Raw genomic sequence first — 14,299 nt, 5'->3', positions numbered from 1 at the left:
GAAGAAGGTTTTAAAAAACCTATCAGGCCGGCTTTTAAGAAGGTTAACCAAAATAAAAAGTTTTTGATAGACTATAAATCAGACTCAAGTCTCAAAGATTCATCATAAACTAAGCTCAGGCCTTCACACGTTGAGTACATAAATTATTTTGTCAATTTTTGTATTTATATCTTATCTCTATGTACTCTTTTTCCTGATCATCTTACTAATTATATCTATTATTCTATTTTGTGTTTCTCGTTTTTTATAACTCGTCTTATATTAATGTATGGAAGAAAAGAGGAGAAACTTTTATAGAAATTATAAGTAGAAAAAGAGTATTTCAAAATTCCATTTAGTTCAAAGCCACATGCACTCAATCCATACATGACATCAGCTTATCGAGATTTGTGACATCATCTTCTTGCAATACCTAGTTACCTACAGATTCTTTAGGCACGTGTCGTGTTAAGGAATCATCTTATTCATTTTCACGTATATATACTATATACTCACATAAAGGCATTACTCAAAGTTATAAGTTGTTGGATTTCATGCAAAAACAATTTCAGTGTGACTTCACATTCTATACATGCATCTTTTATACTTTTTTTCCCATTTTTTCTTTTATTTTCAAAACCATAAAAAATAAGGTTAAATGACCTATTTCATGTTAATATTTTTTTATCATCATTTATCTTTTAAAAAATTTAATTTGATTCTTTATTTTATTTTATTATTTAGTTTAATTTTTTTATTTTTTAAACAAATTATTTATCCTTTATCTTATTCTTTGATTCAATTATTCTTTTATCTTTTAATGTATTTAAATTTAAAAATAAAAACATGTTCAGTTTTTTTCCTTCTCCGTCACTTCATTTTAACAAAAAAAAAATGTTCATTATTAAACAATTAACAATGTTAATCTTAAATGAATAGAAGAATTACACTGTACAACAAAAGAAAATAAATGATAAAATTGAAATTTTTCAAAAGATAAATGACGTGGACTGACATGAACCAAAAAAATAATTAGATATACCATTTGACAAAAAAATAATTATTTACTCAACTTCTCATCTCTTTAAATTATCTGTCCAAATATTAATCTTTTTAGGAGAAATTCTTATGTGGACTCAAATCAAACATCTCATCCTTATACACAACCATTAAAAGTTTATAACTAAAAAATAAAATAAAAAATAAATCCAACCTGTAAAATAAAAAACAAATAATCAATTCTCACGATTTTATCTCTAATATTTTCATTAACCTAGTTTCTTTCCTTTTATTTCTCTATATATCAAGACCTCTGTCATGTGTTTCTCTAATTTTAATGATCAGCACAGTAATAATTTGCGTTCAAAGGAGACTATTTTTTTTTGTCTTTTACTTAAATTTTTGGTACAATACACGCATATAAACTAAATAAAAAATCACATGAATAGTATAATAAAAATAAAATCAACAGAGACGATTATTTAATTCTCAAATCACAATAAAGACTATAAAAAATAAAATGTTTTGTAAAAACACACACTTAAATGCCATTATTTATTTACATAGTCAAATCCCTTATATAAAATAATTACTCTAATATATATATATATATATATATATATATATATATATATATATATATATATATATATATTATAATTTATACATATACATATAAATGAAAATTAAACAAAAATCAAGAGAGACGATTACCATCTATAAATATGTACAAATTCTTCTATTTTGTACGTATCGATTACTTTTGAAAAAAAAAAAAAGCTAATTCATAATTTCAAAGATTAAATAATTATTTATCGTATTAAAGTAACATATCATTTAAAATGACTTTGTAATTAACGTATAGAATAAAATAACTTATAATATATGCATTTCATTTCTCATCATAACCCATAAATTGATTTTAAAAAAAATTGTTAACAAGGAGAGACGGTTACACAAATGGTGGAGAGACAAAATCGTGAATTTTATTTAGTTGTTTTAAATGTTAGTTTCTGTATTTTATAGGTTGGATTCATTTGTTTTTTTATTTATTAATTGTAATTTTTTTATTGGTTGTTGCGTTTATCCAATTGAAAGAATACTGATCGATTAAAAAATAATTATTTAAATTAATTAAAAATTTCATTTATTAAAAATTAAGATTTTAATTTTAGTCATTAATTTTTTTTATTATAATTTAAAATTAATTTTTCTCATCTCTTATTTTAAATTTCTTTTCATTCGAAACATTTCATACACACACATATATAAAAGATTGAAACACAGATTTATTTTCCTGCAGTATTTTAATTTTTTAATTTCTTTTATTCTTAATTTAAATAAATAATTTAAATGATTATCTTAAATAATTACATTTTATATTAATTTTTTAAATAATTATTTCAATATTAAATAATTATTTAAATTGGGTACATATTTTAAAAGGATGAGTATTTGGATAAATATTTTTTTTATGATTATTAAAATAAAAAGTCCACTTTCCTCTCTTTAAATAAGTTATTACCTCAGAGTATCAGTTAGCGATCAACTAATGATCGTGGATATTCAAATAATAAAATGAAAAAGTTGTGAAATTTCAAAAGTAGGGAGTAAAATGAACGGAAAAAAATGTGGTGATATTTGTAAAATCATTAAACTATAAGAATTATAAAATAAGTAATTAAGTCTATTTTTAATATACGAACTATTTATTTGTAAGTGGTCAAATAGATTGGTACGAGGGCATGTTGAGAATGTAATCTTTAAAGCATTCTCAGCCACAAAACTCAAATGCTGAAATCTCAAATGCTGAAATGGCCAATAAGATTTCAGTTTTAGATGGAGAGCTTTAGGCCACAAATCTCGGCACCAAAGTATTCTCAGCCACAAAACTCACAACAAGTCTCTTTCGTGTGCCTTTTTGTTTTTTAACAACTGTCTGTTAGCAGATTAACACATTATTATGTGACCTGCATCTTCCTATATAGTATCATCTCTATCTTATAACTACTAGTCCAATAAAATATAAATATATGCACTTGACCACACAACAACATACAATCGCCTCAGGTTTTCAGCTAACCTCTTATCAAGTTTTGTTCATTACTGACTACTGTGTTCTCCAATTGGGTCTGTTTTGTTTTCATCAATCAAAATTCAGAAGCTCGGTTCTCTCACTTTTCTGTACAAAAGCCATAGAAAGGTATGTTCCCTTCAACTCCCCCTCCCCCTTCTCTTTCTATTCTTTTGTAAGGAATGGTTTCAAGGAAAATCAGCAGTTTTGAAGATTTTTTATTTTGTTTTGTTCGAGGGTCTCAAAGATACATGGTGTTCAGCACTAGTTTCATCAAGTTTCTCACTTTCTTTTAGTTTTGTATTTTTTTTTCTTTTCCCTTTATAGGTTTAGGTTCCTTTTTTGTTTTTTTGAAGATTCTAAGGCTTAAATGAAGGGGGGTTTCATTCTTTGATAAGGGTAGGAAAGGGGAAGGACTGAAGTGTAAAGTTTTAATTTATATTTGAAGGAAACTCCGAAAATCAGATAGAAACTATTGACCTGCATACCTTTCTTGTGTTTGGTTGGATGAAGTTCTCCTTTTGTGTTAATCAAATAGCATGTTTGTCTTGGTCAGTAAATTCTGCATATTTCTATTTATAAAGGATATTTACTACATGCTAAATTGCTAATCTGCTCATATTTTGAACACTCTACAGACTATTTGGGATGGACTGGTACTATGGATGTGAAAGTAGTGATCTTCTTGTATCAAAAGATCAAGAAAATTTGTTGGAAAGGCATCCTTCACCAGAAAATTGGTCAGAATGGGGAATAAATGCACCTGAAGGCTTTAATTCACCCCAGGAGTATTTGATCATGGACACAGACGAAACAGAAGTAGAATTCAATTTCATTGATGAAAGTTTCAATAATGAAATTGAGTTTGACCCTTGTCAGTATGATAAAGATCAGTCTAGCAGTTCAAGTGCATGTGGAGGATTTGCTGAGCAATCGTTTCAACAAATGGCACTTACGTGTGATCACCAGCTTCAAGACCGATCAACTTTCAAACACACGGATGACATTTTCTTGTACAAGCGTAACTTCTGGGACTAAGATACTTGGTTTTATGCCTGTATGATAATGAAATCATGTAGCATCTGAAATGCTTTAACCTTGTAGCAAGTCCAGTACAAATTGAATGGCTCTGTGGTGTTTTTGCATACCAAAATTCACCATATTTATCATAATGATTGGAGCCAATAGAGACTAACACAATCCTACTTATTTGTTATCGGAACTCTATAAGCGTGAACCTGCTATTGCATGGTAAGGGCTCCTATTTTTTTTTAATAATTATAGTATGAAAATTAATTTTTCTAATCTTTCTTTACATTTAACCCAATAGAGACATTCAATATTCACTGGCTTACCATAGGCATGAAGTTAATCTAATTCATTTGACTATATTTTGTCTTACGGTCTTCTTCGCATGTTTCAATGAATGTAGGGATTCTGTACTTGAAGATTTTCCATGTGTTGAAAACCTACACAAATCATTCTCTTACCTTGAAAACCAATGCAGCAACACAACTGGTGAGAACTAAATTTTAATTTCTGAACAAGTAATTTCTAAAAGATCTGTAGTATGGATGTACAAAATTACAAATATGTTCTTTCCATCAGGTGGGGTTCAGAAAGATATTGCAGCTTCAGGGTTTGTTCCATGCAACTCGGACTCCAAGGATTGCCTGGATATAGAGGTAATAATTACATTTTTTCTAGTAGTTGACTAGTGTTTCAAAATCATAATTTGAAGTCAACTAGTCACCATATAGTCAGCAAAGCACTTGTAATCAGATAAAAATTATCGGGTATGCCCTGCAAGTCATTTGTTCAACAGTAACAGAGATTGAATGCCACTTACTAGAATGCATATGGACAAAACTTAGATTCAGTTTTTCATGTGTTGTTGGTTTTGTTTTCCTATTAGAATTGGAATTTCACCTTGGTAATTTGCATAATCCTTTAATGTGTACTTTTATTAAGCTAATTACCAAGGTTAAACTCCATTTCTGATTGGTGAATAGTATCAACAATACCTAAGAAACTGTATCTAAGTTTTGTCCAATGTTTATTCGTGTATTTTGTGGAGAAATAAAGTAACTCGTGACTGGATATAAATATTTAAACTAACAGAACTAATTTCCTATTTTCCATACAAATTCTAATTGCAAAGTATGTTTTAGGTTGTGCTTTGATGGCTTCTAGTGTAATCTAATCGATTTAATTTCTCTTTAAGGATCATGCAGTCAAAGTCTTGGACACTTTTGAGCAGTCCAATGGAGATGACACCATGCTTGAGCAGTTATCTCTTGAGGAATATACACTGCAGGCTTTTGAGATGTTAATTGCACAGGTATGTGACTGAGAACTGAAATTATTGGCATGTGATTAAGTGCAATAATAAGAATTGCTAGTGAAACACTTTTTGACACTATTTTTTTAACATACTATATTATTGCTTGAAATCTGTGTCCCACTAAATAATGCAATCCCACTCCCTACCTAGTGAGATGCACATGGATTTCACTCAATAATAAAAATGAAAAGAGTGTATTAGCACTTCTCACACAATAATACCTGTTGCTAATTGATTTTTTTCCTTGTCTCACATGATTAGTTCACTGAGAAGACTCGTATTTCTTTCCGAGATGCCCTGTACCGCCTTGCTAGAAATACAAAACAACATGTAATAGAGGACCTTGATGGAGGTCTTAACATGCACCAGGAAATGCCAGACTCAGTTTACCATGAAACCATGAGGTACATGATTTAGATATGCTGCATGTCTGTTGTGTTCTTTTGGCCTTTAGTTGCTACATGTAACAGTGAAGCAGTAATTCTCTCTGTTGATTTGGATGAGAGCATAACTTCTGTTTGGTTTAGCCTAAAACTACTTAACACAATTGCAATCTAACTCCTTCAGTACTTATTTTTTGGGCATGAAATATGCTTTTCCTATCAGTTTAACAATCACTGTATTTTCTTTCATAACATATTCTACTTTTTGAAATATTATGAATCAAAGATAATTCTGTTCTCTCTAGTTTAGTTTTTCCATATTAATTAGCACTTTTTTGTAACTTATTGTAAAACACTGAGCATTGGTAGTGCTAGACACAAGTCCAGATAATAGTATACAGTTTTGTCTTTCCCCAAAATACTTAAATGATGAAAACCCTTGTTTGAAATATGAACTTGATGTATAGGTCTGAGGACAATAAACCAATGGAATCAGAGAGCAACAGTGTTGACAGAGCAGTTGCAAATCTCATGTTCAACAAGATGGAAATTAACATACTAGATCTTCCCCTTACAACACTAGTAAACTTGAAGCAAGAAGTAATTGGAAGTAAATGTCTACTAGGAAAAAGCTCAAAATCCTTGGATGTGACCCAATAATCTCACTCTCCACACCCGGAAAAGTTACCCACCGATGCTGAGGTTCCAAGGTTTGAACCAGAGGACCAACAAGAAGCCACGGAATCATATATTGCCTATGGTTGAGTTTGGTTAAGTAATGTTATTGTGAGCTCCTTCCTGGTAGCTATACCAAAAATAAGAAAAAATCAATTTCCTGTAATTGTGCAACCCTTTAAGATAAAAGAGGTAAGGATATCTGACAATTTTGGCTCCTGTGATCTTACGTATATATATGCTTTTGTACTTGAATTATTTGTTCTGTAGCTTCTATCCAAGGTCTAGCTGTATCCATCCAGCTACATCTTGATTTTGATTGGAATGTAAATGATTGAATTGATCAGCTAGAAGTTAGCAAAGATAGGGTCAGTTCAGGATTCTTAGGTTTTGTACACTTTGATATTTTTCTTGGAGTGCAAATGATGGAATTGATCAACTGTAGCAAGTAGCAAAACTGGGGTCACTTCAGGATTCTTGTGTGTTGTACTTGTACCCTTGATATGTTCCTTGAAGTGCAAATGATTGAATTGATCAACCAGCAATTTGCAGAGGTAGGGTCACTTCAGCATTCTTAGGTGTTGTACCCCTTGATATTTTGCTTGGAATTTAAGTGTGAATTTATCAACTAGCTACTAGAAAAACTGGGTTCAGGATTCTTTTTGATATTTTGTTTGAGTGTATAAAAGTGAATTTATCAACTGAATGTTACCATTACTTTTTCAGCTTAGGAGTATAAAAACAAAAATAAGGGATGCCTTTTGATAAACTAAAATAAAAATTTGATATAGTTATTTTTTAAGAAATTGTTTTTTAACATTATAATTTTATAACTTTCAAGTGTGGTTCTGTTATTTGAGTTAAAAAGTAAGGATGCCTTTTGGAACCTCGTCTAGCTTAGCAATCAAGTGAAGAGTAACTTTCAGGGTAGTCTTTGTGAGAAGCCCAAAAGCAGCAAGAAATCTGAAGGGGGGATCTTCTTATCTTGGGATAAGCAGCAGTACATCTAAGGACAATAGGAGACTGATGAGTGTGAAATCTACACACAGGCATCAAGGAAAGCAAATCTACATAATGAAATGTGTTGAAAGTTCAATTTAGATAAATTTCTTAAAAAATAGAAGAAAATAAGAAGATTATATAAATTTTCTCCCGTAAGTTATGCATAAACTTATAAATTAATTTGTGTAAACTCTCTAATTTAACTTTTTTTTAAGTTGATTTAACTTATGCATAAGTTAATTTTAAGTTTATGGAATAAGCATAATTCATCTTAACTCCTTAGTTTCTTTTGGTACAAGTACTTATAAAGTTGATCTAACCTGGAGTAGTATGGATTCAAGAGTGTATCAAAGGGGGCTGGATTTTTTTGTATACACAATTATTTAAAAATATATCTTCTAATATATAATTATTTAATTATTAATTTTATGTGTAAAACTAGAAATATGATCCACTACTAAAAAAATAAATAAATATTAACTCAAAAATTTATTTTTCTTGTATATTTTTTTATTAATATTTTTATTTTTTCTTTTGTTTTTTCCTCATACATATATAAAGGATCCTAAAGAAAGGGGATCAAGGTTCTTACTTGTCTCCCCTTGTATCCGTCCCTCAGGAATAGTAATGAAGTGTCTCACTCAATTAAGTTCTATAAAAAGCTGATTTTAATTAACTTATACAACAATTAATTTTAACTTAACTGTGTTAAATATTTTAAAGAAAAATTTTATGGTCCTTACATACTCAAGCAAGATTGCCCCTGGAGGATGACAAGTTGGTCTGAACAAAAAAATGATCGAAACTAATCCCATTTTTCTTTTTTATAATTATTTAAAGAAAAACTTATTCAGACCTAAATGATGCCAAGGGTGCTTGAAAAACGAAACACAGAATTCGACAAGTCAATTATTACAGCTTTCGAAACATGAGGCTTAGCATTCGCATTCAGAGGCTCATTCCCACATTTTTGGATCATATGCGATGCGCCTTTCATGCCGTTCTAAATCATCCTAAGAAAGATTCCCAGACGACGAAACCACCAGTTTATTCCGTGAAGGAGTACACCAATGTCACTTTCACATTACTCACTCAAACTAAAAACATTCAAAAAATATCACTATTTTTTTAAGAAAACAAAATATTACTATTACTTACTTTATTTTAGTTCCTAAAAATATTATCACTTAACTCGCATTTTATTAAATTTTGGACTTATGTATCCATTCCTTTTACACTGCATAAAATTAAAATAAAAAATTCATTTAAAATTATCAATTGATGAGTATAAATCGATAAATAATAAGTAAGATCTAAACAAAATTGAATAAATAATATATTTACAATGTAATTTTTTTTCTTTGATTATTTAATTATGAATTGTCATATATAGTAAATTTAATGATTTTTATAATATAATAATTACATTTTGTCAAAAAATAATAATAATTACATTAAAAATTATACAAACGGTGGTTTTTAATTGGTTAAAGCTGGAAAAATTTAAACCGAAAAATTGAGTTAATGAAAAAAAAATATTAAAATATTTTTAAAAAGGTGAATTTATGCCCAGCTGGCAGCCGATATTGAAGTTTTAATTCATCACATGATCACGTGCGATGAGGAGTGATACACTGATACCCTTTCTCATTACCTAGCTTTTGATCACGTGAATCTGAGTCATACTGACTTGGACCCGCAGAGGATAACTCATGTGAATAGTCTAGTACTATTTTTGTATTTTCCACGTTGAATAGGCCTGATAAATAATGGTTCACACCAAAATAGAAGATAAGTAGTATGGTACCGTGCATACTTACGGGTGACATTAATGCTTGTGCACAGTTTAAAGGCATACAAGCAATATCTTATATATTGATGTTAAGTTAAAACATTTACAATAATTAGAATCAACAATTGCAGAAATCCTTATGAGACCACTACAATGAGTAGCATGATATTTCTTAATTAAAAGTAGAGTGAATAGACAATTTAGTTCCTGAGATTGTACCCATTTTGCATATTAGTCCCTAACTTAATATTAAATTCAAAATAGTCCCTATCTTTGCCAAAATGTTGCAAAATAGTCCTTCCGTTAAATTTTAAAGTAACGCCGTTAATGAGGTCAATTTTAGTGTCACGTGAACTATCCAACGTGGCACTAAAGGATGTCGTGGCATGACACATGGACGTGTCTCTTAAAAGATGCCACGTCATTTGATGATAACAAAACGAGTAAATAGGCAATTTAGTCCCTGACTTTGTACCCCTATTACATGTTAGTCCCTAACTTAATAAAAATTTAAAATAGTCCCTATCTTTTGTATAAGTATTGAAAAATAGTCTTTTCGTTAAATTTTAAAGTAATGTTGTTAGTGAGGTCAATTTTAGTGTCACATCATTTAATGATGATAGAATGAGTGACTTCTTCAAATTTGATGGTTCTGAATCAATTGAGGCATATATACGAAAAAGAACCCACACACACTTGCACAAATAAAAAGAACCAAAAATCCACAGCAACAACCTTATCTTTGTAGCCGTCAACACCAATGGGCGAGGTCTGCATAACCATTCTCTTTTCCTTTTTTTTTTATTCAATTACCATCAATATATCATTCTAGGTTTTGATTTTTTTTTTTTTGTGTGTGTGTTTTGAATAGGAAGAGAAAAAACCAGAGGAAAACAAAGTGGAGGAGAAAAAAGAAAATGAAGAAGAAAAGAAAGAAGAAGAGAAAAAACCAGAGGAATCAAAAGATGACAAGGAATCCAAGGAGGAATCTGCGCTGCCAGAAATCGTGCTAGGCACAACCTTTGCAATGCATGGACACTTTAAGCACGATTTCCGGCATCTTTTAAGTTAGGTACTATTTTGCAACACTTATGCAAAAGATAGGGACTATTTTGAATTTTTCATTAAGTTAGGGACTAATATGTAATAGGGGTACAAAGTCAGGGACTAAATTGCCTATTTACTCGTTTTGTTATCATCAAATGACGTGACATCTTTTAAGAGACACATCCATGTGTCATGCCACGTCATCCTTTAGTGCCACGTTGGATAGTCCACGTGGCACTAAAATTGACCTCACTAACGGTGTTACTTTAAAATTTAACGGAAGGACTATTTTACAACACTTTTGCAAAGATAGGGACTATTTTGAATTTAATATTAAGTTAGGGACTAATATGCAAAATGGGTACAATCTCAGGGACCAAATTGTCTATTCACTCTTAAAAGTAAGAACCAATTTATCAAAGTAGGCCCAGAAGAGTTGAATAGATTCCATCTCACTGCAGAATAAAAACAAAAAAAAAACAAAATGATTTTTCCATGATTGCTTGCTTCTATTTATAGTAAACAAGAAAATGATTTAAATGTTATGTCTACCTAAATGATATGCTAGGTAGTATAAGAACAGGTGATGTAAGACTTGGATCTGCTACCTGTTTCAATAGATCCAACAAATACATTCCAGCATTGGCATGAAATTGTCCTACACCATGATTAAATCATTTGCTTTTTCAACCTTCTCTTCTCTTTGAGCCTCTCTCTTTTTCTCTTTCCTTTGAGTTGTCATTATTTTCTCCCTCTACAATACAACAACAACCACAATAACCAATATGATAAACTGCTATGGAGAAAATGATATGAACTTTTATTGTAGACAACAACCTAAAATATAGAAAGCTAAGAAATTGTCATATACAAAGTTACAACATATATCAAACATATTAACACTGATAATAATGCTGAAAAATTAGTGTTCTGGGGACGTGAAAAATTAGTTAATCTTATAGGTTTAAAGAGAAGGCTAAAAAATCAGATTTTGGTGCATACTCTGAATGGTTTAATACAAAAACAGATCCTATTATTTCTATTTATATCAATTTAATGACTGCATACATATGCTTTTGGTGCATAACAATAGTTTTTTTTTTCTTAAATACACTCTCTCTCTTCTATTTTTTTCCAATGTACACCACTTTATAATTTAATTCCAAATCTACACTACTTTGGACTTTGTGTTTTGATTCACACCACTTTACAAATCAACGTGGCCAAAGAGATTTGACAGCTCAAACTCAAATAACGTGAATACACTCTTTCTTCTTTTTGTTTTTTTTTTTAATTTAAAATATTATAAAATATAAATATTATATTATATAATTTTTTTTAATTGGTTTTAAAATTACTTGATCTCATGAACTATATGCCGATGTTATTCACTTTACAACATATTTTGCATGTATACGAGAACTCTTTTGGTTTACAGCCACACGAATCAATGTGGCAAAAATATGAACAAGATCAGTGGAGTTGATCCAAGGAGAAAGAGGACTGCAAATGATCATCCAGTTTCAACTCACTTTCCTACTTAGATGGACGAACGAAGAAGAAAATGAAAGGGAAAGTAGAAAAAAATGTGGAATTTGCCGGCAACATGGTCATAACAGAAACAATTATACTAACATATCTTCATCTTAAGTTTTTTCTTAGCCAAGTCTAATTGTTTTAGTATTTTATTGATAATGCAATATAATATTCTTCTAGTTAAACAAAAAGTCTTATCATTTTTAATTAAATCTAATGACATAAATAAACTAATTATATTTAGTAATATAATTTTATTAAAAATAATTATATTAGAAAATTCAGATTTTAAATAAAAATATTCACCTAAAAAATATGTTAAGTAAATTAAATAATAAAACAAAAATAATTATATTTAATAATATCATTTTCTTTTAAAAAATAAAATAAAAATTATAAAATTTAATTTAACAAATAAGTAATTTTAAAACCAATTAAAAAATTATATAATATAATATATATATTTTATAATATTTTAAATTTTAAAAAAAGGAGAGAGAAAAATGTATTCACGTTCATTTGAGTTTGCAGCTGTCTGATCTCTTTGCCCACATTCATTTGCAAAGTGGTGTGAATCAAAACACAAAGTCTAAAATAGTGTAGATTGAAAATTAAATTGCAAAGTAGTGTATATTGAAAAAAATAGGAGAGAGAGAGCGTATTCACGAAAAAAAACCCATAACAATATATAAGTAATTGATTTGTAGTAAGTGTTTTCTAATTATTAAAGAAATAAGCAGACAAAAAGAATTGAATTTAAACTTGGTCAATAGATGAGAAAACTTGTACAACATTTTCTTTATTGTAAATTACTGCCAGAATCTACATTTTTATAATCAATCAGTGTTACATTTTAAAAATGAAGAGTTATGGCATGATGAGTGGAATAAATTAATCAGACAAATTGGGAACCCAACATTTTTAGTAAAATATAAATAGATGATGACACAAAAGTAGGAAGGGGGAGGATATGTACAGTTTTGGCAATTGCATTCAATCTATGTTGCACATTGTATACTCTCTGAAGAATTATTCAACCAAAATCCATATATAGTGAGATGAATATAAGCTGATGCTACTACCAGTGTTATAAAGTGTAGATGTAGCTGAAGACTTGGTAAAATGGTGATAAATCTGAAAGGTAAATTGTACAATATGAAATAGACCAAAAACAATTGATTGATTTTAGAAAGATTAATTCTTTCCAAGAAGTATGCATCATAAAAACCAAGTTATTACAAATTTAATGAGAAATTAGTTGTTATAAATGAAGTCTAGTGTTAACACACTACAAATTTTGGAAAACTTCCTTAAACACAACATTGGTGGTTGTGTTTAAGGGTTTTCCTTCCTTGTCATGTATTAAGATCTTCAATCCTTATTTACTTTGGACTCTAGAAAATGCTACATACAATTGCCCATGACTAAAGACAGGTCTAGGCAAATATAAGTCAACTGTCTAAAGGGATTGACCTTGAGATTTGTTAATGGTCATATCATATGGATCAAAGGAAATTGTCGTCTCACAAGCGTGAAAGACCACAATGATTTTAGGAAGGAGATAAAGACATTCGAGAATGTAAACTAAGTTTCCAATGTTCTTCTCGTAGATGATTTTTGCTTCAATCACATGATTTTCCTGTCATGTGACAATTAATCTAGTGCCATTACACAAACCTTCAAACTAGTCAAGATTTCTCAATAACATTATTGAACTGTCACTCTTTAATTTGATTCTATGATTGGGTAGTCCCGATGTCTTCAATGTGTTAAGAAATTCAGGTGTAATTGCATCTAGGCGAGCACTCTCAACTATATATGGCATGTCAATTGAATCTAAGCTAAGATGCTCTCTTTCATCACCAGGAGTCATAGATAGGATATAATAATTGATTTGTTCAACGATGTCAATATTTGATGTCAAGATAGTTCTAGACTTCAAGAACTCATCATTGTTGTATTGCTCCACAAAATTTGGATATGTTGTTTGAACTATGCCATGAATGGGATCACTAAAATTAGTGACTAGAAATTCATCAGGAATTTCTATATGTGCATACCCATCATTTGGTTCAGCCAGTTTTCCATCACCCACACATAATAGCCACTCAAAAAACTGTCTAAGCTCTTCCACATTTGTATTGTTTTCATTACTTTGCAAGCACATGTTTTTGGTGAGTTTTAGAACTTGAAAAAATTCCTACAAGTAAGAAGAGTTAATTGTGGCATTAATAATGTCAAATCGACTTTCTCTTGGAATAATTTGTAGAATTTGTTTGAAGTCATCACCAAAAACAACAACTTTCCCTCAAAATGGAGAATCCGCATTAGAAGAGAAATTCATGATGTCTCTAAGACTCCTGTCGAGTGCCTCAATGCAAAACTTGTGTGTCATTGGATCTTCATCCCAAATTATGAGCTTTTCACCTTTAATAGCTCAACAAGTTCACTACCTTGATGAATATTAC

The 14,299-nt window shown here is 29.8% G+C and overlaps 1 protein-coding gene across 1 annotated transcript; it reads left to right on the top strand.

The window, feature by feature from the left end:
- Positions 1-2,913: 2,913 nt before the first annotated feature.
- LOC100817056 (protein LNK3) lies at positions 2,914-7,155 on the top strand. Its single transcript, XM_003545768.5, has 7 exons — positions 2,914-3,181; positions 3,691-4,065; positions 4,485-4,570; positions 4,661-4,737; positions 5,277-5,393; positions 5,658-5,800; positions 6,247-7,155. The coding sequence occupies exons 1-7, from the start codon at positions 3,012-3,014 to the stop codon at positions 6,437-6,439; spliced, it is 1,161 nt and encodes a 386-aa protein (XP_003545816.2). The 5' UTR covers positions 2,914-3,011; the 3' UTR covers positions 6,440-7,155.
- The last annotated feature ends 7,144 nt before the right edge of the window (positions 7,156-14,299 follow it).

Source organism: Glycine max, chromosome 15 (assembly GCF_000004515.6).
Source record: "Glycine max cultivar Williams 82 chromosome 15, Glycine_max_v4.0, whole genome shotgun sequence".
Taxonomy (NCBI): domain Eukaryota; kingdom Viridiplantae; phylum Streptophyta; class Magnoliopsida; order Fabales; family Fabaceae; genus Glycine; species Glycine max.
This window is presented reverse-complemented; position numbering and strand designations above follow the sequence as displayed.

What these genes read in the sequence shown, in the direction of transcription:
- LOC100817056 (XM_003545768.5), top strand. Translation starts at nt 3,012, where the DNA reads ATGCACTTGACCACACAACAACATACAATCGCCTCAGGTTTTCAGCTA. An exon ending in CACACGGATGACATTTTCTT is followed by an intron (nt 4,066 to 4,484) that starts GTACAAGCGTAA and finishes CAATGAATGTAG; the next exon opens with GGATTCTGTACTTGAAGATT. An exon ending in CCAATGCAGCAACACAACTG is followed by an intron (nt 4,571 to 4,660) that starts GTGAGAACTAAA and finishes TCTTTCCATCAG; the next exon opens with GTGGGGTTCAGAAAGATATT.